Here is a 22,699-nt window from a genome sequence, read left to right on the forward strand (position 1 = left end):
AGAGGTTGGCCGCAGCCCTGCCTGATACTCATCATCAGGTGCCTGTTTGGGGCACCAGACTACGTGCTGCTTCTGTTAGGCCTAGGAATTTAGTTTTTCATGCAGAGGTTCTCTCCTATGGCAGCTACTGTAGTGGGCTGCATCTGCCCTGGCAGCAGTGCCCTGCAAGCTGATGAGTGTCCCATTTGCCCTATCATTGCACCAACCCCCTAGCTACAAACCACAACTTGTTGATCTCTGACACTCCCTTACGGTCCCTGAGGCTGCTGGACAATATCCAGATAAGCTTGGCTTGATACCTGCAGTTATTGCCAATATTCGTACAGCAATAGTTCCACCCTGACACCAGTGACATCCCCGATAATAAACACTTAACAATTGAGCTTCGCTCCATCATTACAATCCTACAGAAACAGGTCTCAACTCTCGCAGAAAAATGACAGTACCTTGAAAATCCACTGAAAGATGCAGAAGGCATTCTCATCACAAAAATGTGAACACTGTAGGTTTCTTTGAAGGTAAGGAAGGTGCACATCTAACTTATTACTTTGAAACCGGCCTTACAACAGATGTTGCTCCAGATACTCTATTTTCATACATTGTAGGGGAGCGTGCCCACAGAGTACCTACAGGGATATTATCTTCTAGTTATACCTCTCAGCTTATCGTACCATGCATCACAAATTTTCACAACAGAGATGGATCATAACAGCTGCCAGGCAACACTGTCCAATCTGTCTGGAGAATGTTTACATTATGCTCTACTCAGATTACAAGGTTGCAGTTCAGCGCAAACACTTGTCCTTCATACATGTCAAAAAGAAAAGGTATTAACTGGGCGTGAAATGCACCACTGTTCCCTGCAAAGTTACAGGTGGTAGCTGACCAACATTCCAACTTCTTAAATCCTGGGGTTGGATAAGGAGGCTTACTCAGCTGGTGATACCATGCACCAGTGTTCACGGCCAACTGGAGCAGTCCCAAAACCTCAATGATGGTACGCCCAGTGATTGAACCCTGTCAGTGTAGTTGGTCCATCGCACTCCCAGACTCGAATGGAGGTCTGAAACACAGTGGCTGCGGCCACCGCTCTAAGAAAACTTACTTCCATGCCTCTGTTGTTAATTTTGGACTCTGTTAATTCTAGTGATGCTCCATCAATGGACGATGAATCCCAGAATTTGATTGGGTGCCACTTGTTGCTCCAAAAACTGTAGATATGATAATTTGATCACTTCATGACAGCCGTTTGAGGACAGTGAGACAGTTGTACTCCTGTGGAGCTTCTATAATATGATGGCATATGTATGTAAATTGTTTACATTGGCACTGTTGACTCATCTCACTAAGCACATGCGCCGTGCGCTGTATCAGCTTACTGATCTCACACCTAACTTAACAACATGTGCAGTACCCAGTTAGCCGCTTATATGCACCAATAAAAGTTCACATTAGCAGACTGCCTGCTTTGCTGGCTCTTATCTAGCTCTTTACCATTGTTCTGAAAGCCCATTAGTTGAGGCACTGTTACCAAGTATGGTTTAGATTTCTTGTTTTCCAGGGTTTTATGGATAGGCAAATGGGGAGTTTTAGGCTTACATGCAGGCGCAAACTCTATGCAGTGAAATGTCAATAACCAAGACCAAGCTCATCTTACTCAGTTATCAATGGAACAATACTACCCTACTAGAAAAGACCAAATGTCTCAAACTGGTGAAACATGTTGCGTATTGCCATGGAATGTCAGGAGCATGGACTCTGTTCATAAACGGTAAAAGGTACAGTCAGCTTTGATTCTTTGGAATATACACATTGCTCTCGCAATAAACACGCAGATATCCCATGTCTTCAGCATAGATGGTGTGGTCAACTCTATAGTACCACTTTCTCATCCTATGCTAGAGGAGCCCTCATTTGGCTTTGGACGGGAACCCCGTTTCAATCAGAACACTTGTGCATTGATGGTAGACCTCTGGTGATAGGATTTTTATACACTACCAATATTGATCAGGAAAATACAGGGCTCAAATACCAGCACTGTTAGCCAATTGGATAAATCTCACCTGGCTTTTTTTTTCTCCCTCAGTTTTTCACTAGTTTTTTCTCTCTCTGTTATCCTCTGTTCTACACTTTTTAGCACTTTCTCAACTTTTTTCCTTATTCCACTTTATTTCCTTTAGCCTCCTCTGCCTCCTCTGCCTCGCTCCGCTTTCCACACCGTTTTTAACTTGTTGTTTCTCCCTCTGTTATTCTGTTCTGCACTTTTTTGCACTGTCTCTACCTTTTTGCCTTATTCCACTTTATCTCCTTAAGCCTCCTTTATGTTCCTTCTATTTCCCGCCCGTTTCCTTTCCCTGCCGCTGCTGCCCCCGTGGCCCCTCTACCCCAGCACGACCAGCGCGACCTGCCCAATCCAGTACCCCACCCCACTCCCGCCTCCCAGCTGTCCAGACCTCCCCAACCCCTACTTCATGGCGGCCGCTTTGCTGCAGTACCACTGGCGCGCCAAGGGCAAGCCCGTCTGAGCCCGACCGTGAGCCGTCCGCAACTCGTCCGCGACCAGCACAAGGAACCCTGGACCTCCGCACCGCCAACGGTACAGCCCAGCATCAATCCATGCACTCAACCCAGGCCGCAACAAGAACTGCAAGACAGCTTCGCCGGCCGACACCCACGGACCTTTCAGCTGTCACCGCTGCCAACAAACCTACAGCACCGCCAGGACCAAGGGCCCAGAACAACCCGACCGCAAGAACACACCCGAACCAAAGACCCTGTAATGCATCCTCCTCAACGTCCGATCCCTCCAGAAACACGCCACCGAAATCTGGGACCTCCTCGGCAGCACCACCCGGACGTAGCATTCTTCACCAAAACTTGGACCAACACAACCACGGGACCGCACATTGCCATTCCCCAAGGATACAAGATCTCTAAGAAAGACCACCCCACCCGCCCAGGAGGAGACATCGCCATCGTCCACAAATCCACCCTCCACCTGAGCACACTCCCTGACAAGCACACAGACCTGATGGAACACCTTCACTTCAAGATACTGGCCAGCCCCACCGCCACCCTCCGAAGAACCCTCATCTACCAACTCCCTGGACCCCGCGGACCCTTCGTCACCTCCATCACAGACATTATCTCCCCGCAGGCCATCTTATCCACCAACTACTCCCTGCTGGGGGACCTCTACAACCAACTGGACCCCAACACCGCATCCCTCCTCGACAACCTCCACAACATTGGACTTTGCTAGCACACGCACTCAGCAGGGCACACCCTCGACCCCTTCTTCACTACAGGAAACTCCATCACCTTCAGCCACACCACCGAACTCCCATGGACCGACCATCGTAGCGTCCACTTCTCCTTCAGAACACCTACCATCAACAGACACCAAGCCCTGCTCCCATGAAGAAACATGACCAAAATCACCGACGACCAGCTCACCTCCTCACTCAATAACTCCACCCCAACCATCACGGAAAACAACGACCCCAACAACGCAGCCCGAACCCTGCACAGATGGATCATGGACAGCACCAACACCATAGTCCCCCTCAAGAAAAACAATACCCGCGGCAAGAAAGCCAGATGTTTCACCACCAAACTTCGAGAGTCCAGACGTACTTGACGCTGCCTCGAAAAAACCGAGAGGAATACCAAATCCACAGAAGCCCACAACAACTTCAGAGCCACCACCAAAGCCCACCACCAACTCATCAGTGAAACGAGGAAAATAGCGATCAAAGTCAGAATCTCCACCCACGCACACGACCGCAAGGAACTCTTCAACATCATCAAGGAGTTTGCCCAACCCATCAGCGAGTCTACTGACATCCCATACTCATAAGACCTCTGCGACAAACTCAGCACCTTTTTCACCACAAAATCAAGAGCATCTACAACAACTTCAACGAAGACAACCAACACACTGAACCCTCACCAACTACCCCAGACACCCGGAAACCAGCGATTGACAACTGGACAGCTCTCACCACCGAAGACACACTGAAGACAATGAAGTCAATCCACTCAGGGACCCCCATGGACCCCTAGACCCCACCACATCTTCAACAGAGCCGCCGACACTATAGCACCCATGCTGAGCCACACCAAAAACAGCATTCTAGTGAACGCAGCGATCCCCAATGACTGGAAAGACGCTGAGATCAACCCCCACCTGAAGAAACCCTTGGCGGACCTCACCGACCTAAAAAACTACAGACCTATCTCCCTGTTGCTTTTCCCAGTGAAAGTCATCGAGAAAGCCATCAATAACCAACTCGCCACATTCATCGAAGAGCACAACATTCAGGACTCCTCCCAATCCGGCGTCAGAAAAAAACCCACTAAGGAAACCGCCCTCCTCGCCTCAACAGACGGCATCCGCACTCTAGTGGACAAAGGAGAAACAGAAGCCTTCATCCTCCTCGACCTCTCAGCGGCGTTCGACACAGTCTCTCACTGCACCCTAATATGCAGACTCCACGACACAGGAATCCAGGACAAGGCCCTCTACTGGATCCGCTCCTTCTTCTCTGGCAGAGCGCAGCGGGTCAGACTCCGCCCTTTCCTCTCAGACCCTACACTGACCACCTGCGGAGTCCCACAGGGCTCCTCCCTCAGCCCAATGCTCTTCAACATCTACATGGCTCCGCTTGCCCCCATCGTCAGAGCCTACGGACTCAACATTGTGTTGTACGCAGACGACACCCAACTCATCCTCTCCCTATCCATGAACCCAACACTGCCAGACACAGCTTTCAAGAAGGCATGGAAGCCGTCGCCAAATGGATGAATAACAGCTGCCTACAACTAAACACCAACAAAACAGAAGTACTCCTCATGGGCCCAAACCTTCATGCCTGTAGCAACACCTGGTGGCCCCCCGCCCTTGGAAACCCCCCCAACCCCCACGGACCACGTACGCAGCCTGGGAATCATCCTAGACTCCGAGCTCAAAATGGACCGCCAGATCAACTCCGTCTCGTCTTCCTGCTCCCACACCCTCCGCCTCCTTCATAAGACCTTCAAATGAATCCCCTTCAAACACAGAAAGACCGTCACTCATGCCTTGGTCACCAGCAGACTCGACTACGGCAATGCACTCTACACCAGAATATACAAAGACCTCACCCGCAAGCTACAAAACATCCAGAACGCTGCCGCAAGACTGATCCTCAACCTGCCAAGACTCTGTCACATCTCCCAGCACCTGCACACACTCCACTGGCTCTCCGTCGAGGCTAGAATCACCTTCAAGATACTCACCCATGCACACAAGGCCCTCCATGGCACCCGACTAGCATACCTAAACAGCCGACTTAAATTCCACGCACCCCAAAGGACCCTATGATCAGCCTAACTCTCCTATGCCGTGGTCCCCCACACAGAAAGACCAGATCGGGAGGCCGCTTCTACTCCTTCTTCGCGGCCAAAGCCTGGAACACCCTTCCGCGCCACCTCAGACAGACAACATCGCTCCCCATCTTCTCATTAAACCTCAAAACCTGGCTCTTCGACAGACCCCTTCCTTGATGGAATGGATTCTGCACCCCCCACCCCCAGGGCCTTGAGACCATACGGGTGAGTAGTCGTGCTTAACAAACTCCTGATTGATTGATTGCTTCTGAGGGGAAATTGTAACTGTTATGTTCACATACACAATTGGATAGATCCTTTCCTTCACTGCCTCAATTGACAGGAATTTAGAACGCCAACACGTTGAACATCTGACTATACCATAGGAAGGTAATCGACATCTTGCGAAACCATCATCCTGTGCACCGTGAATATTTCTACTATTCACCCATACACAATATTAATTTCTGCCTAGACATAATTATATGCACATCGGATTTACACTCCCGGATTATCACTCTCTTGTACTATTTTAAACTGCTCTCTGGCCATAATCCCCAGTTAGCTGAAGTTGCCTTCAATAGAATCATTCCTCCTATTCCTTTGGATGCGTGTGCCACCCTTTCAAACACATATCTCATCCTCTTTGATGACTAAATGGGAGACCTTTAAGGTTGTGACACAGTGACAATGCATAAAATATACAATATGAATACTTCAAACACTTATTAATGACTTACAATGTATAGAGACAAAAACCGCACCTTAGAAACACAATTGCCAATATTTCCTATGCGCAGTGAAGAACTTCAACTCTTTCGAAATGATCACTGCAACATAACTGATTTGCTCTGATGCCATGATTACTCCATATATTTATCGATGATACATAACGAATGTGATAAACCTAGCCGATTATTTGCCAGATTTATAAAACCATTTGAAATGTATTCTGTACCACTGGAAATAATCAATGCTCCAGGGAATCTAGCGGGTCTTGCAAGGTCTACCTCTTGGAAATTCCCCTGGGACTGATGGTTTCCTGCCAGAATATTACACCACATTCTCGATCAAAGTTGGACCGCGTCTCCCAGCATTATATGAAACAGCATACTCAGAAGGCACACAAGATGTGAAAAACTAATCTTCCAATGAAAAAGTCAATCAAACGTGAATTAGAAAAAGGCCGATGAGCACTTAAATCATACACTAACAGAACAAACATTCAGTATCATACACTCTAGTAACATTACCTTGCAGGCATGTGCAACTATTTTAGATCGATCCTCTTGAAATACAAAAAGAATGTGACTCTAACATTCCAAGGTAGGCGCCGGACATTCCATTAACAGTGGAACACGGGGTGGTGAAGGAGAGGAGGATGAGGGAAAAGTTAATAGGGCAGGGAGGGTAAAGATAAGGAAATACTACAAATGGCGGATAGTGGGTAAAATAAGAATATTAAACGGCAGGTAGTTATAACACATGTCCCCCTTTAAACAGTAACAGGTTAAAACATTAAGATAGTATCTAAACAATTCACACCCTAGGGATGATGATAGAAAAAGGGTGACCTTATCACAATGCTGACAGGGTATTAATATAGATTGGAACATACAGTAACTCATTCAATAGCGTAATCTTTAAACCATGCAGGCCTCGTCCTGAAACTAATGGATCTGGTATTAGACAACTGGTAACAGTGACTCTGGAACCTGTTGGTTCCTTTTGTCCAGGGTGGATCGTTACGGGGCACTTGGATAGTCTACCCATGCTCCACAGTGTTCCATCATCTAGCACCACAATGTTCTTCCTCACTTGAGTGATTCTTTTGATTCCTGAGTAATATATGTCCGTATGCCTACAAGATATAGGGAGTGAACTGTGACCCTATCTCCAATATTCTAATCTCTTCTGGAAGTGCTATGTTTCGTATTGCAGCAAGTGATGTAGATTATTTGGGATCACTGACAGAATATCGACATCAAAATATCCCCATAAAAATATATCGATGCAAAAATATCGATGTCCAGAATATCGAAGTCCTATCTACATATTGGTAAGTACAAAAATATTGTAAAAAATATTGTTGACTAAAATATCATTGTTAAAAATATAGTTTTTTCTTATGTTTAAAAAATAATGTAAAATAAAGGAAATAATGCATGTAATTAAAAAGACACAGAAATGTTTAAAATTATTAGTATTACATATAATGTAAAAAAAATGTAAACATACATATATATAAAATATAATATATATTTACTTAATAATATTAATATATAATAATTTTATTAAACAATAAATTGTTAGAAACATATTAAAAATTATAAATACATATATATATACACACACACCAATAACATCAAAAAATATATATATATATAATAAATTAAAATATTGTAAGATTTTTAATCTTTTTAAAATACATTTTACACTACATTAACTGAAACATTAGGGAAAATATTGGATAGCGGAGAGGTAAAAATTACTATTCCTACTCCAGTGAGTGCAACAGTAGGGAAAGTATTGGATGGAGTAGGGGTAAAAATGACTATTCCCACTCCAGAGAGTAAAACAGTAGGGAAAGCGTTGGATAGTGTAGAAGTAAAATTTACTATTCCCATTCCAGTGAAAGCAACAGAGGGAAAGTGTTGGCTAGCGTAGAGGTAAAAATTACTACACTCAATCCCGAGAGTGCAACAGAAGGGAAAGTGCTGGATAGCGTAGGAGTAAAAATTACTAGTCCCACTCCAGTGAATGCAACAGTAGGGAAAGTGCTGGATAGCGTAGAGGTACAAATTACCATTCCCACTCCAGAGAGTGCAACAGTAGGAAAAGTGTGGATAGCGTAGGGGTAAAAAAATCACTATTCTCTCTCCAGAGAGTGAAACAGTAGGGAAAGTGTTGGCTAGTGTAGAGGTAAAAATTACTATTCCCACTCCAGAGAGCGCAACAGTAGGATAAGTGATGGATAGTGGAGGGGTAAACATTACTATTCCCACTCCAGTGAGTGCAACAGTAGGGAAAGTGTGGATAGGGGAAGGGTTAAAATGACTATTTCCACTCCAGTGAGTGCAACAGTAGGGAAAGTGTTGGATAGCATAGGGGTAAAAATTACTATTCCCACTCCAGTGAGTGCAACAGTAGGGAAAGTGTTGGATAGCGTAGAGGTACAAGTTACTATTCCCACTCCAGAGAGTGCAACAATAGGAAAAGTGTTGGATAGATTATGGGTGAAAATCAATATTCCCACTCCAGAGAGTGCAACAGTAGGGAACGTGTTGGATAGCGGAGGAGAAAAAATCACTAGTCCCACTCCAATAAGTGCAACAGTAGGGAAAGTGTGGATAGCGGAAGGGTAAAAATTACTATTTCCACTCCAGTGAGTGCAACAGTAGGGAAAGTGTTGGATAGCGTAGGGGTAAAAATTAGTATTCCCACTCCAGTGAATGCAACAGTAGGGAAAGTGCTGGATAGCGTAGAGGTACAAATTACCATTCCCACTCCAGAGAGTGCAACAGTAGGAAAAGTGTGGATAGCGTAGGGGTAATAAAATCACTATTCTCACTACAGAGAGTGAAACAGTAGGGAAAGTGTTGGCTAGTGTAGAGGTAAAAATTACTATTCCCACTCCAGAGAGTGCAACAGTAGGAAAAGTGATGGATAGTGGAGGGGTACAAATTACTATTCCCACTCCAGTGAGTGCAACAGTAGGGAAAGTGTGGATAGGGGAAGGGTTAAAATGACTATTTCCACTCCAGTGAGTGCAACAGTAGGGAAAGTGTTGGATAGCGTAGGGGTAAAAATTACTATTCCCACTCCAGTGAGTGCAACAGCAGGGAAAGTGTTGGATAGCATAGAGGTACAAGTTACTATTCCCACTCCAGAGAGTGCAACAGTAGGAAAAGTGTTGGATAGAGTATGGGTGAAAATCAATATTCCCACTCCAGAGAGTGCAACAGTAGGGAAAGTGTTGGATAGCGGAGGGGTAAAAATTACTATTCCCACTCCAGTGAGTGCAACAGTAGGAAAAGTGCTGGATAGCGTAGAGGTACAAATTACTATTCCCACTCCAGAGAGTGCAACAGTAGGAAAAGTGTTGGATAGTGTAGGGGTAAAAATGACTATTCACACTCCAGAGAGTGCAACAGTAGGGAAAGTGTTGGATAGCGGAGGAGTTAAAATCACTTTTCCCACTCCAATAAGTGCAACAGTAGGGAAAGTGTGGATAGCGGAAGGGTAAAAATTACTATTTCCACTCCAGTGAGTGCAACAGTAGGGAAAGTGTTGGATAGCGTAGGGGTAAAAATTACTATTCCCACTCCAGTGAATGCAACAGTAGGGAAAGTGCTGGATAGTGTAGAGGTACAAATTACCATTCCCACTCCAGAGAGTGCAACAGTAGGAAAAGTGTGGATAGCGCAGGGGGGTATGTAACGTTTACAACGAAATTTTTACAACGCACTACCATTACAACGCAGGTATTACCACGGATACCATTACAACTCATTGCGCTGGGGGGCGCTCTAGGATAGGGAATACGTTTCATTTTCTATCCAACACCTTCCCTAGTGTCCACGGGGACTGGAGTTGGAATAGAAAATTATACTTACCACTATCCAGCACCTCTAAGCGCTATGCGTTGTAATGGTGTGCGTGGTAAAAACCGCGTTGTAAAGGTATGCGTGGTAAAAGTATGCGTTGTAACGTCATACATCCGCGCAGGGGTAAAAAAATCACTATTCCCACTCCAGAGAGTGAAACAGCAGGGAAAGTGTTGGCTAGCGTAGAGGTAAAAATTACTATTCCCACTCCAGAGAGTGCAACAGTAGGAAAAGTGATGGATAGTGGATGGGTAAAAATTACTAGTCCCACTCCAGTGAGTGCAACAGTAGGGAAAGTGTGGATAGCGGAAGGGTTAAAATGACTATTTCCACTCCAGTGAGTGCAACAGTAGGGAAAGTGTTGGATAGCGTAGGGGTAAAAATTACTATTCCCACTCCAGTGAGTGCAACAGTAGGGAAAGTGTTGGAAAGCGTAGAGGTACAAGTTACTATTCCCACTTCAGAGAGTGCAACAGTAGGAAAAGTGTTGGATGGAGTACGGGTAAAAATCACTATTCCCACTCCGGAGAGTGCAACAGTAGGGAAAGTGTTAGATAGCGGAGGGATAAAAATTACTATTCCCACTCCAGTGAGTGCAACAGTAGGAAAAGTGCTGGATAGCGAGGAAAAGTGCTGGATAGCGTAGAGGTACAAATTACTATTCCCACTCCAGAGAGTGAAACAGTAGGGAAAGTGTTGGCTAGCGTAGAGGTAAAAATTACTGTTCCCACTCCAGAGAGTGCAACAGTAGGAAAAGTGATGGATAGTGAAGGGGTAAAAATTATTATTCCCACTCTAGAGTGCAACAGTAGGGAAAGTGTTGGATAGCAGAGGGGTACAAATCACTATTCCCACTCCAGTGAGTGCAACAGTAGGGAAAGTGTGGATAGCGGAAGGGTAAAAATTACTATTCCCACTCCAGTGAGTGCAACAGTAGGGAAAGTGTTGGATAGCGTAGAGGTACAAGTTACTATTCCCACTCCAGAGAGTGCAACAGTAGGAAAAGTGTTGGATAGAGTATGGGTAAAAATCACTATTCCCAAGCCAGAGAGTGCAACAGTAGGGAAAGTGTTGGATAGCGTAGGGGTAAAAATTACTATTCCCACTCCAGTGAGTGCAACAGTAGGGAAAGTGTTGGATAGTGTAGAGGTACACGTTACTATTCCCACTCCAGAGAGTGCAATAGTAGGAAAAGTGTTGGATAGAGTATGGGTAAAAATCACTATTCCCACTCCACAGAGTGCAACAGTAGGGAAAGTGTTGGATAGCGGAGGGGTAAAAATTACTATTCCCACTCCAGTGAGTGCAACAGTAGGGAAAGTATTGGATAGCGTAGGGGTAAAAATTACTATTCCCACTCCAGTGAGTGCAACAGTATGGAAAATGTGAGAATATTGTCAGATCTTGTATTTTCACTAACTCATTCACCTATACATTCCTCTCAGTGAATTCAGAACCGGCTCCAGAGATCTGTTTGTAACCTGCATGTCATTCATGCCTTAACTATATGTAGTCTGTGAGAAATTAAGGCTTGTAGTAGTTGCCCTTCTAAATTTGTTCTGCAGGGAATTGAAGATTATGAACGCGGCCTTCTGTGAGGCGGGAGAAGCTTGCATTGCTACTGCCAGGTTGTTAGTGTTCTGCAAAGAAGCAAAGTGTGCACTTATTCTGCCTGATTGGTGTTAGAGCAGCGTAATTTTAATCTCTATCTTCTATATATCATTTATATGCATTTACCTGTGATATATATATATTCAAAATTTGTCCAGTGTTAATAATCTGTGTGTCTTATACTCACTCCAGTTGTGGGGTCGGCTCTTGCAATCCTTCCAGTATGTGCCGCCAGTACTCCAAATCGCCTTCAGCATGATAATCCATGCTTACAATTTTTAGGTGACTTTCTTCTGCCACCACCCACTCTCGCACAGTTGCAGCCGGCATGACTCGAGGGAGGGGGAGGTCAGGGGGTCGCGCAGGGATGGGGTCGTGCGGGGGAGGTTTTAAAATTAAAATAAAATAAAAGTGAACTTACCTTCGCTGGCCCACATTGTCTTCTCTGCAATAGGAAGCAGCTGCAGGCAGCCTCCCTCCCCTCCCTAAGCCAATCACAACTCTGCAAGGGCAGTGTTGTGATTGGTCGGGATGCCGACCAGCGAGGTGTCTATGGGAGGCCATTTTCTCCATGTAGGCTGCATGCAGCCTACATGGAGAAAAGGCAGTGTGCTCATGACTGGTTTGGTCACCCCCAAAGGGCCGACCAAACAGCCGGCGCCCGCAACAGTGGGCAAGCCACTCCTCCCCTGCCTAGAGCAGGACCACCCACCTGCCAGCCCCCAACCAACCCTTTCTGCTTTCTCGCAGTGCGAGAAGCAGAAACATAAAATGGTATTTATAATATACAATCTATAATAAAATTTTATGTTTCTGCTTCTCAGGCCGCAAGAAAGCAGTGGGGTGACCTTCCTCTGCACACATGGAGGAGCCGGTCCTGCTCTCCCATATCTAACTGCCACGTACCACATTTTGGAGGGAGTGTTTGAGTCCAGTGTATTGCAATGTGCCTTTTTGCCATAACTAGACCTCGGAGGGCAAATTTGTGTCTAGCGCGTTTTTCCTTTTTTGGTGTCTGGAGTACCCCCAAAAGGCAGTGTTTAACCGCATGCTCTATCCGGACTGCTGTGGTGGCACAGAGTATCTGAATAATTTGATGCCAGTACCTTTGTAACCTGATGTGTGTCTAAGTGCAGGTAAGTGGCAGGGTCTAAACCGCACCTGGGGCAGTGGCAAGGGCACGTAGAGTTGAAGCAAGCTAGTCTCTGAGGGGTCCAGTACGTATGATGTAAGTAGTGGAACTGGGTAAATTTAAACCTAGCATCACTAGCTGCCTCCTGGACCTGTGCAAACACCCTTTTCCAGTTCCCTTCCATAAGGGGAACTGTCAAGTAGGCAGTCCACCTGTCTTTTATCTGTGACGTCTCAATGACGCGGTCTTCTTTCAGGGCCTTATATATGCAAGAGATTAGGCCTCTAGTTGACCCTGAGTTAAGTAGGAGGGCCAGTGTGAGCGACTCTTCCAGTTCATCAGGGAAAGAGGGCTACATTCTCTTGTCCGTATGTGTGATCTTGGTGTACTGTAGGAAGTGTCCTTCAGGTATTGCTACCATTCCTTTGCTTCCTCATACATTAGGAAGGTCCTGTTAGCGAATAGATCACCGGCTGTCGAGCACCCTCCTTTGTGACATTTACAGTTGTCCATAACTGCCTGAATTTGACAGAACCCCTGCAACCATTTTAGGCGGAGTGAGGTAGTGTATGGCACCCTACGGATAACCTGGGGGACCACCTGCTCCCAGATCATAGCTTCCTGTCGGATTATAAATGGGCACGAGCTGAGGGCCCAATTGCCCATTATCAGATATTTGGACAGTTTGGAACCATTATTGCGGCTCACTAGTAATGCTTTCTCCATGTGGTACCCCTCGATGCACCAATGTGCTACATATTGAAGCAGTCCAGCATAGGTTCTGCTACTTTGATTTAATTTTGAGCTTTATGCTCCTTTTATCTAAATCTGTTTCTTTGAACTAGAACTCTTCATGAGTTTTGCTAACACACATTGTGGTCCTGTTCTTTAGAATAGCGTATTCATCCTTTGAACGTGATGCACTATTTGATGATTTGCTCTAACCATACATTTGTGATGAGATTTCTGTAAACTTACTTGAATGTATCAACTAATCTGAATGAAAGAATAAAAAGACTCTTTCTAATCTCTTAATGAGAAATAAAGCTTTTAAATCTGATCCAAATTCTCATCATTGACTGAACTCAGAACTGTATTTGTGACTTTACTTATTATGATAAAATAGCCCCTGACTCGAAAACGGTGTCAAAGATCCGTCACCTAAAGTGAGTTATACTCGTAAGTCAGTGCGAAAAAGGGGCTTAACCTTGCGAGTGATGGTAAGAAAATGTTGAATCATATTTATTTAAATTTGCCTCAACTCCACTTTATCACTCTAACTGAAGTGTATTTCTGATGTTTACACCCCCTCAATGCTTCAAGTCAACACCCAAAAATACAGTGGGATTATTTCATCAAGAGACTGAGGCTCAAATACCCCTTCCATCAGTGGCTGTCCTACGATTAAGAAGGTTTTCCCTTTTCCCTCCCTAGTTTTACTTGTCCTCTGAAGAAGGGCCATTTGCACTAGTACAGCCCATGGTGTACCATTTACATGAAAAAAGAGGGTTTTTATTACAGTCGTATGAAAATGAAAGTTTAGGTTGAGAGCACTTAATTAACATGCCCTATGAATCAGTGGCTGTTTCACAATATTTGATATAGTAGTATAATATATAATATAATATATAATAACAGTAGTCCTGAGGAAGGTGTCTGATTCCAAAAGGTCAATATCCGAGTGTCAAAATATATTCACAGAAAGAGGAGCTAGGGCCGATGCTTAACCTTCCTGGTTTTTATTTTATGATAGTGAGATATCAGCAAATTGTTTTTTAGCTCACCCCCACACACTTTTATTATAAGTCAGACAGGTTATCAAAAGGAGAACAACAATGTTCTTATGAGAGGCATACACATATTAAGGAACTAATAACTAGGAGACTGTACAATCAGAAAAAAGTGGTAAATGCTTCATTGTGCCAGATATGGAACCCACTGATGAAGCATCCAATACTAGTAGACAAGGGTTCATCTTTCTACACAGGTACATAATTCCATAAGAGGTTTCGCAGTTTCTTTCAAGAATGTCATGCTTTGTGTATGTTTATGTTTGTTTACAATAGTCCATTAGCCCCCCTCACTCCTTCTTTACTGTGTAATCTACATCTGTTGTATGTGCCCTGCACCTGTGAGGAATTAGTCTGTTGTGTGTTCTGCTGCTACCACCTGTTACTTGTTTTTTGTGTTAGGGAAGGTCATGCTGCAGCTGTTCATGTTTTACCTTTATTATATTGTAAAGCTCAGTATAAAAAGTTTCCCGAATTAAAAAGCAGATCGATTGCCATTGTCAATGCATGATGTGAATGAAAGCGTGAACCATCACAAAATACATGAGCAGAGTTTACTTTGGTTTTACTACATGAGCAGAGTTTACTTTGGTTTTACGTTTGCAACAAGCAGATTTTGAAATGAACATGGCTTTATGCCATATATTACACTTTTGGCCATTTCTGGCCTTTTATCCAGCAACACTTTGTCTGCTGTGGTTGTGAATGTGAAAAGCAGAGCTACACACCCTGCAGTGAAACATGCTGTTGGCTGGAAAACCATAAATGGCTGATGTTCCCATATTTCATTGCACCACTTCGCAGCCTTGTGAATTGCAAAATACAATTTAGTTCCTGAATTTCTCCCACTTTTCTACTAGGCAATCACGGGTTAAATAGCTTAGTAGGTAAAAGGGCAGAGCCAGCTATTCAAATACAGATACATAATCTAATTTCTAATGGGCTAACATTCTGTTCAAAAGCAGCATGCTAAATAAGACATTATAAGCCCAGTAGCATAAGCTGAATATGTCTGAATAGACACTGAGAAAGGAAAAACAGTATGCTAGCACTTTACTGCCTGGTCCCTTCCTCGGCCAAGGGTTTTGTGTGTTGTATATGGAGTGTCTGCAACACCACTGTAGTGTGTCTATGTGCTGCAGGTGCTGGCCCGTCAGGGCACCAGTATTTCAGGGCAATTAGACCCATAAAAAATTAAAGGACTGTTGAGAAAAATGGAACAGGAGGAATGTCACCTTAGGCTCATTGGCAGCTTTCCAATCACATACTTAGTTGACCCTCACACCACTCATATAATCAAATGACCAATCAAACCACATATACCTCTCTTTCAGACTATGGCTAAGAGTCATAAAAGCAAGACTCAGAAAGACCTCTTTCGACCCTGAAAATTACTCAGTTAGACTTGAGAATCAGTGTCCCAGGGGCTACCCAAACAGTCCACAAACTCATGCCAGAGCGTTGATAGCTTGTAAGACTGCAAGCTGACATTATTTATGAGTTGTCCTTTTTGTCAGCATATAGAAAAACCTTAATCACTGAGATACTCATCCCATTTCATCCTTATCACTGTGCCCCTGCCCGAAGCCCTCCGTACAAATGATCGCGCTTCTTTGTGAGCAAAGGCTGTGTACTATTGATTAACAGAGGGGCACAGATTTGCATTTCAGACCAAATTCATACTAAGACAACATAGTGTAAAGAAGGATCATTGGAATCAAACACATGGAAACCTGCATTGATGGAATATTCTTGAAGGTGCTAGGAGCAAGATGTTAGAATTTGTGGAGAAGGAACTCAGAAAGGAGTTAGACTATTACACATATATAACGGTAGGAAAACCTCTTGTTAAAAAAGTCCAAACGTAATTATTTAATCACTAATGGACTCTAATTTCTTGAGAATAAGAAGTGAAAATGAAAATATTCTAAACTTGAGCATACTGTGTAATTTGAAAAACAAACAAACTACATTACATGTTTGCTATCCAAAGCATTTTATAGTAAAATAGAGCAAAACCTACCTGCTCATCACTCGGTTTGTTCTGCAGCATCATTTGAAACTTCACCAAACTGATCTTCAAAGTCTTAAGTTTTACAGACAATGCCTCCGTTTCCTTCTGAGTCCCTCCACTATCTTCTCGCTGCCAGTCACTGCCATCTTCCAGTAATGAGGATACCTTCTGTTCAATCTCCATTAACACATTCTGTAAAGTGAAATCATTAAATCGACTTGATGTGTCAGTCATACTAAAACCCCAAACTATGAAAGAGCATTATGCACTGAAATAAAAATTTGATAAACAAAATACTCAGGCCCACAAAATCAATCCTTGGTAGTCTGTTATTTAGATAAATTCAAAATGAAATTTCTACATTATGATTAACTAATTACTTGCTCCAAAAGAAACAATTTAACAATGTGCATACAAGAAATTTTAATACATTTGAATGAAGCGGCCTCAGTTATTTTGCTGTGTGATAAATAGTATAAATCCTGTGACTGTAGAACATAAGCTAATGCAAAGTGATTCAAGCAAGACAGAAGGAAGAAAATCGTATAGAAGAAAAATTCAGAATTTTGAGTGTGTTATGCATGAGATAGTGTAATACATGTGATGGTTGACTTTACTGAAAATTCCAAAAGGTGAAAGAACGCATCACAATCTGAATAAAATGATGGTTTGATCAATTGACTTAATTGATTGAACGTACAGAAACTAAGTTCTTTTCTAAGAAAGCTTACATTTTGCACATTGTATTCCACAGAAGGGCTTACAAATAAACAATTATTGCTTTTTATTTGATTGTAAGGTTTGATCTTGTCAAACTAAATAGCGTACAATCTTCTGCACTTCTACGATTGGTTAAGACTGGGTGGTAAGCTGGCTGCTCACTTTATCGCAATCCAAGGTATGCCTTCATGTTTATCAGCTAAACTCCTATCTTGGAGCAGTTTTTGAACTGAATTATTTTAATTGATATTTGTTCTGAGCAAAACATCTGGAAAGATAGGTTGTGACAGTGCACCTCTAGCTCAATTTAAGCTTTTGCAGCCATTTATAAATAATGTTGGTGAATTTCTCCTGCAATGATCAGCAATGATCAATTTAGTAGGTTGTCCGTGAGGCAGAAGAGCAGAGTTCTAGATGAAGTGGAGAAAGTAAGGACAAGAAGAACAGTCAGAGGGGAACTCAATATATTCCAGAATCAAATATTTCCTAAGAAATGAATGAGATTAGCATGCAGCAGCCCTAGTCCACGTTTGGGAAGGTGTGTTTCAAGTGGGATGAATTGGAAGTGGTGAACAGAGTCTAGGCATGATATTAAGGTACATAAATTAAAATAAGCATTCATTAAACAGTCTTAGCACCTTCTTGGGGACTAAATGTATTTATACACTTATGAGATAAGGTACTGCAGTTCGAAAAAAGCATGGCCACCTAGGGAAAATGTTATCCTCTAGAGAAAAGATTGTGCCTTCACACTTGTCCTTGGAAATCTGTGGATTGCTGTTTCATTATTGCAGCTTTGCTTGAAGTCCTTTCTCAAAGGAAAAAATATGCCAGACTGAATGCTATAAATATTATGAAGTATACCATGGTGAGGCTACCCCTTGTCCCAGTTCCTAGGGAATCTTTGGTGAAAGGAGGGTGTAAGCTCATAGGTAAACTATCGCCAGAAAGCCCCACCCAGGTTATCAGATGATTCAAGTTGGTCTTTAGTTTTCTAGGTGAGCTTTGGTCTGGATGTAGACTCCAGCCAGCAGCTAGACATGAATGACATTGTGGTGTCTGTGGAACAGCTCAGAAACAGAAACAATAATGATTTTAATATGTCCAGGAACCCTACCTTGTGTGCTGAATGCAAAGTATCCTTGCACAGGATACCTTTCAGACTGCATGTGGTCTTTGTGCAAACCGAAGAGAGGGACAATCACAAAATAAAAACTCATAAACATATAAAGGATTCCTGGTATTAAAGGCTGTCTGAGTTTACAGCATGGGTGAGGAGACATTATTCTTGGGATGTAGGTAGGAAGGTCTGTGCCTCTGCCTACAATCAGCTCTCTTCAACCATCAGCCACCACACAGCCTGAGAAGGGACCAGTAGAATTCCTTTACTGACGTAGAAGGGGAACCCACTGGTACACGCCAAGTTCAACAGAATGTGACACATGAGAAGCATCAGAATCCTTGCTGTCCATCACCCTTTGGCCTAGACCTTCGATTTGGGGCTAATGTGAAAATAAATCACAGGCCTCGTCATGACATTGTGGACCATCTGTGAAGGAGATTTGAATCAGTACTGAGTAATGTTAGGTTCACAGCTTGTGTTTGTTTGGACTTATAAGCCCACGGTTGACCCTACAAAATGGCAAGATAATTGCATGCATAATGAGCTAAAGTAACAGGTCAAGTGTGAAACAGGTCACAAACAGAGGAAGTTTGCACCTTAATAGCCAATAAATGGGATCATGCAGGACAGATAGAGAGTGGATAAGGTTAGAAGTAAGGCAGGAGTGTAAGGGGGTGAACAGGCAATGGAAAAATGACATCAAATTTACAGGCATCCCACATAAAATAATGGGTATGATCACTTCTAGATGGGGCAGAAGAGAGTACAGAAAATAGGAGGGTCTGAAGATATTTGCTGTGACTCCACACTAAACAGTGTGGGAAAGGAAAAAAATCATTTTTTTTATTAACCCTCACTGCATTCTACCCGTGCCATGCTTTGGGGGAAACACTCACCTTGGCCCCCCCGACCTGCGGATCCTTGCTGCGTGCTTTGACCACCCTCCCGCCGCCGCAGCACACCATCTTGCGGCCGCTGAGCGGAGGGGGGACTTCAACTCCCGGCGTCCTTTGTGGCCGCTGCCGCCAATTCTGCGACCGGAGGCGCATAAAAGCGAGGAGAACCTCGACGGAGCGGGCTCTCACTGCATTCTACCCGTGCAACGCTTTGGGGGAAACACTCATCTTGGCCCCCCCGACCTGCGGATCCTTGCTGCCTGCTTTGTCCCCCCTCCCGCCGCCGCAGCACACTATCTTGCGGCCGCTGAGGGGAGGGAGGACCTCAACTCCCGGGATCCTTTGCGGCCGCTGCCGTCAATTCTGCGACCGGAGGTGCATAAAAGCGAGGAGAGCCCCCGTGTCGCGGGACCACGCGTGGGCTAAGACGGGCAAAGGGCGGGCCGTCTACGGCCGTCCAAGGCAGGCCAAGACTGGGCTGGGCCATCCCCCTAACGGGCATCACAAAGCTGGTAAGATCATCCAAAGGACTTGGGACAAACTACAGTGTGTGAAATAGGGTCCATTGTGTTTGACACGTAAAAGAGCCTTTCACCCATATCTTGATTGAAAATGGCCCAACCTTTTGAAAAGGGGAAGAAGTCTGCAACTAGTTTGACGGGGACCCTCGATAATTTTATCACAAGGGCAGCTGTCGCGCTAGAGCTAGAAATAGCCCTTACAGAGAAACTGCTATCTCTCGAACTCATAGGCTCTAAGCGATCCTCCATGGGTGACATGAGGAATGCTGTCACACCGGATCACGCTGACAGTCAAAGAATCAGTGTGATTAGCACAAGTTTTCTAGGAAAAGGTCAAGATGGGTGTATTCCCATAACTTCTATGAATACTTCATCTTGTAATAGCCTATCCTCTGATGATTTCCATCCTATTGTGCTTACTACCAAAAATGTTCAGGCTAATAATACATCGGAAAAATACAGCTACAGGTTCGAAGCAAATGGGTAAAAGAAAAAGGGGAGGGGATCGCCAACTAGGTAGGAAATCAAAAGTACCCAAAATAACAAATACATTTGTAAAGCCTATTTCCACGAAAGCAAACAAAACACTAAATACTACCGCCACGTGTTTGCCTGTACCAACAAAACCTATAACCAGCCTTAGTCTTTTGCCTAAGACTCATATCCCAGCTGTACCTAGTGATGCGATATGCACTATATCCCAAATGGAACAGCTACTTAAATCATTCATGCTACCACTTATCGAGAGATTAAAGGTAATAAATGATAAGATGGATAAACGTCATAAGACAACTGCAGAGAACACTCACATCTTGGCGTACCTAGCACCTAGTAAGCAAAATGGTGGTATCGCTATAGACTTAAGTAAACAGGCCAAAACTCCTCCACCCACTGTTAGCTTGACTTCAACTAGTGTAGTTGAAAAACTGAGGACATCAAAAAACAAGGAGGATGTGATGAAGGGAGGCCCAGACAAAACTGATGTATAGAAAAATAACACAAATAGTAGACAGAACACCCCATTATCAACTCTACCATCAATACAGGCTAAGGGGGAAAGATATCCGGTGGAATCCAATGAAAATGTGGCTATTCTCCCTGTTATTGATTTACCCCCCCACCCCCAATCTTCACCTTTGGTGCTGGTGCTAGGAAATGTATCACCCCTTTCCAAGGGAGTTAAGGAGGAGTATAGTCAATTAGAGAATAAGGTTGTCCACTGGCTGTCATGTAACACCTTAGAAGGCATTAGGGCAGGGCATAGTGTCATAATGGCCCGACGGGGGTCCTGGCTGGGCAGGACGAAAAAATCTAAAGAAGGTGATTGTATTGTGATCAACTTCAACAGCCCAGCGCCAGTGGAAAGGATATTGAGGGAAGTTGTGTACGGTGGGGGTTCCAGGGGTGTGGGCATTGAGATTTTACCACTAGGTTTCTTCTATGGAGCATGTAATCAAACACGAGCTGATACAAGGAATGGGTGGCAACATGTTAGGTTACCTTATCATAGAACTCAACAGGGATTGGGCCGATTACGGGTGAGGCCACCAGGTGAACCTAACTGGGGTGGTCAGAGATCTCTTTTTTCCTGTGAGGGGCAAAACAGATTCGCAGCACTTTCAGGTCTAAATGACTGCGACTGACTGCGTGGTAAAAATGTAGCTACCGGTGCCTAAAATAGAAGATATGGCCACCTCCAAAGTCAGAGTATAGCATAGATAGTGAATATAAAATGGGCTGATCAGCTAGACAAGGCCTCAATAGAAGCCCAAAATGTGCCTAACCTAGAAATGGAGAAAGCCCCCTTATTTCTTAAAAATGTTTTAGGCTGTGATATAGATAAAAACTTTGTTGCAAACCGGACAAGCCTCTGTATTAAACAAGTGAGCTTTGAAGTTGATGATTGTAAGATTGTGAAGGATGCAGTACATGCTGATGCTAACGATAAAAGTCTCACATCTATGCTCCCGGCTGGAAATGCTTGTTCCTCACCAGCCAGCCCACCATTACCCAGAGGACGTGTAAGGATAGTTTCTTGGAATATCTGTGGTCTGGAGAGCAAAGTCTCTAATATTGTATGGGGGGAGTTTATACAGAACTTCGATATATTATGCATCAAGGAAACCTGGCTTCTGACTGAAAAACACTTGGATGGCTTTAAGACCTTTCATATTCCAGTGGTGCGCTCTGTTCATGGCAGATATAAAGGGGGTATTTGTGAATACGTATATCAAATCTGCTGAGGGTACAACAAATCAAAATGTTGAAGTGCTCCCCTTACTACCAATTGGTATCTATTATTTCACACTCGGGTACAGAGCTGCTGATGGTACACTTCTATAATAATATTAAAAACTCTGACTTTATGGAAGTGATGAAAAATCTTCAGGAGGATTTAAACTATCTGAACTCAGTAAAAGGAAGAGATGTAATTTTGGTATGGGGAGGGGATTTCAACATAAGTGTATGTAACTTGAATGCATGCAGCCCACGAGTAAAGGTTTGGGAGGAAAGTGGTGGCAAGAATCACCTTGCACATACAGTCAAAGGGGAACAAATAAACAACATCATGGCCATATTCGATCTTGGTTTTGCAAACATGATGTGCTCCCCGAAGGTCAATTTTAGCTCGACCTTTATAGCAAGGGGTCTTCAATCTGTTATTGATTTTATCGTCTTACCTACAAGATATTCCAATTGGGTTGACAAATTTGTGATTCATTCAAATGGCCTTAGTGACCATTTGCCCCTTAGCTTATATTTAAATCTACCTGATTGTAATCATTCTGCTACCATTGAGTCCCTGGCATGGTCGCAAGAAATTGTATTAGCACGCCAAAATGGCTATGCATTAAAGGGGGAAAAAAGGACCTGATGAAAACTAATGCTGATATTATATCTAAGGCTTTGTCACC

At 43.8% G+C, this 22,699-nt stretch overlaps 1 protein-coding gene across 1 annotated transcript in view; it reads right to left on the reverse strand.

Moving 5' to 3' along the window:
• SYNE2 (spectrin repeat containing nuclear envelope protein 2) overlaps positions 1-22,699 on the reverse strand; it is a 1,843,566-nt gene that overhangs the window by 575,204 nt on the left and 1,245,663 nt on the right. The window contains exon 100 of the mRNA XM_078660317.1: positions 16,534-16,716. Within this exon, the coding sequence (XP_078516443.1) occupies positions 16,534-16,716 (183 nt within the window). The remainder of the gene's footprint in view (positions 1-16,533; positions 16,717-22,699) is intronic.

The sequence above is a fragment of the Lissotriton helveticus genome, chromosome 9 (genome assembly GCF_964261635.1).
Source record: "Lissotriton helveticus chromosome 9, aLisHel1.1, whole genome shotgun sequence".
NCBI lineage: Eukaryota > Metazoa > Chordata > Amphibia > Caudata > Salamandridae > Lissotriton > Lissotriton helveticus.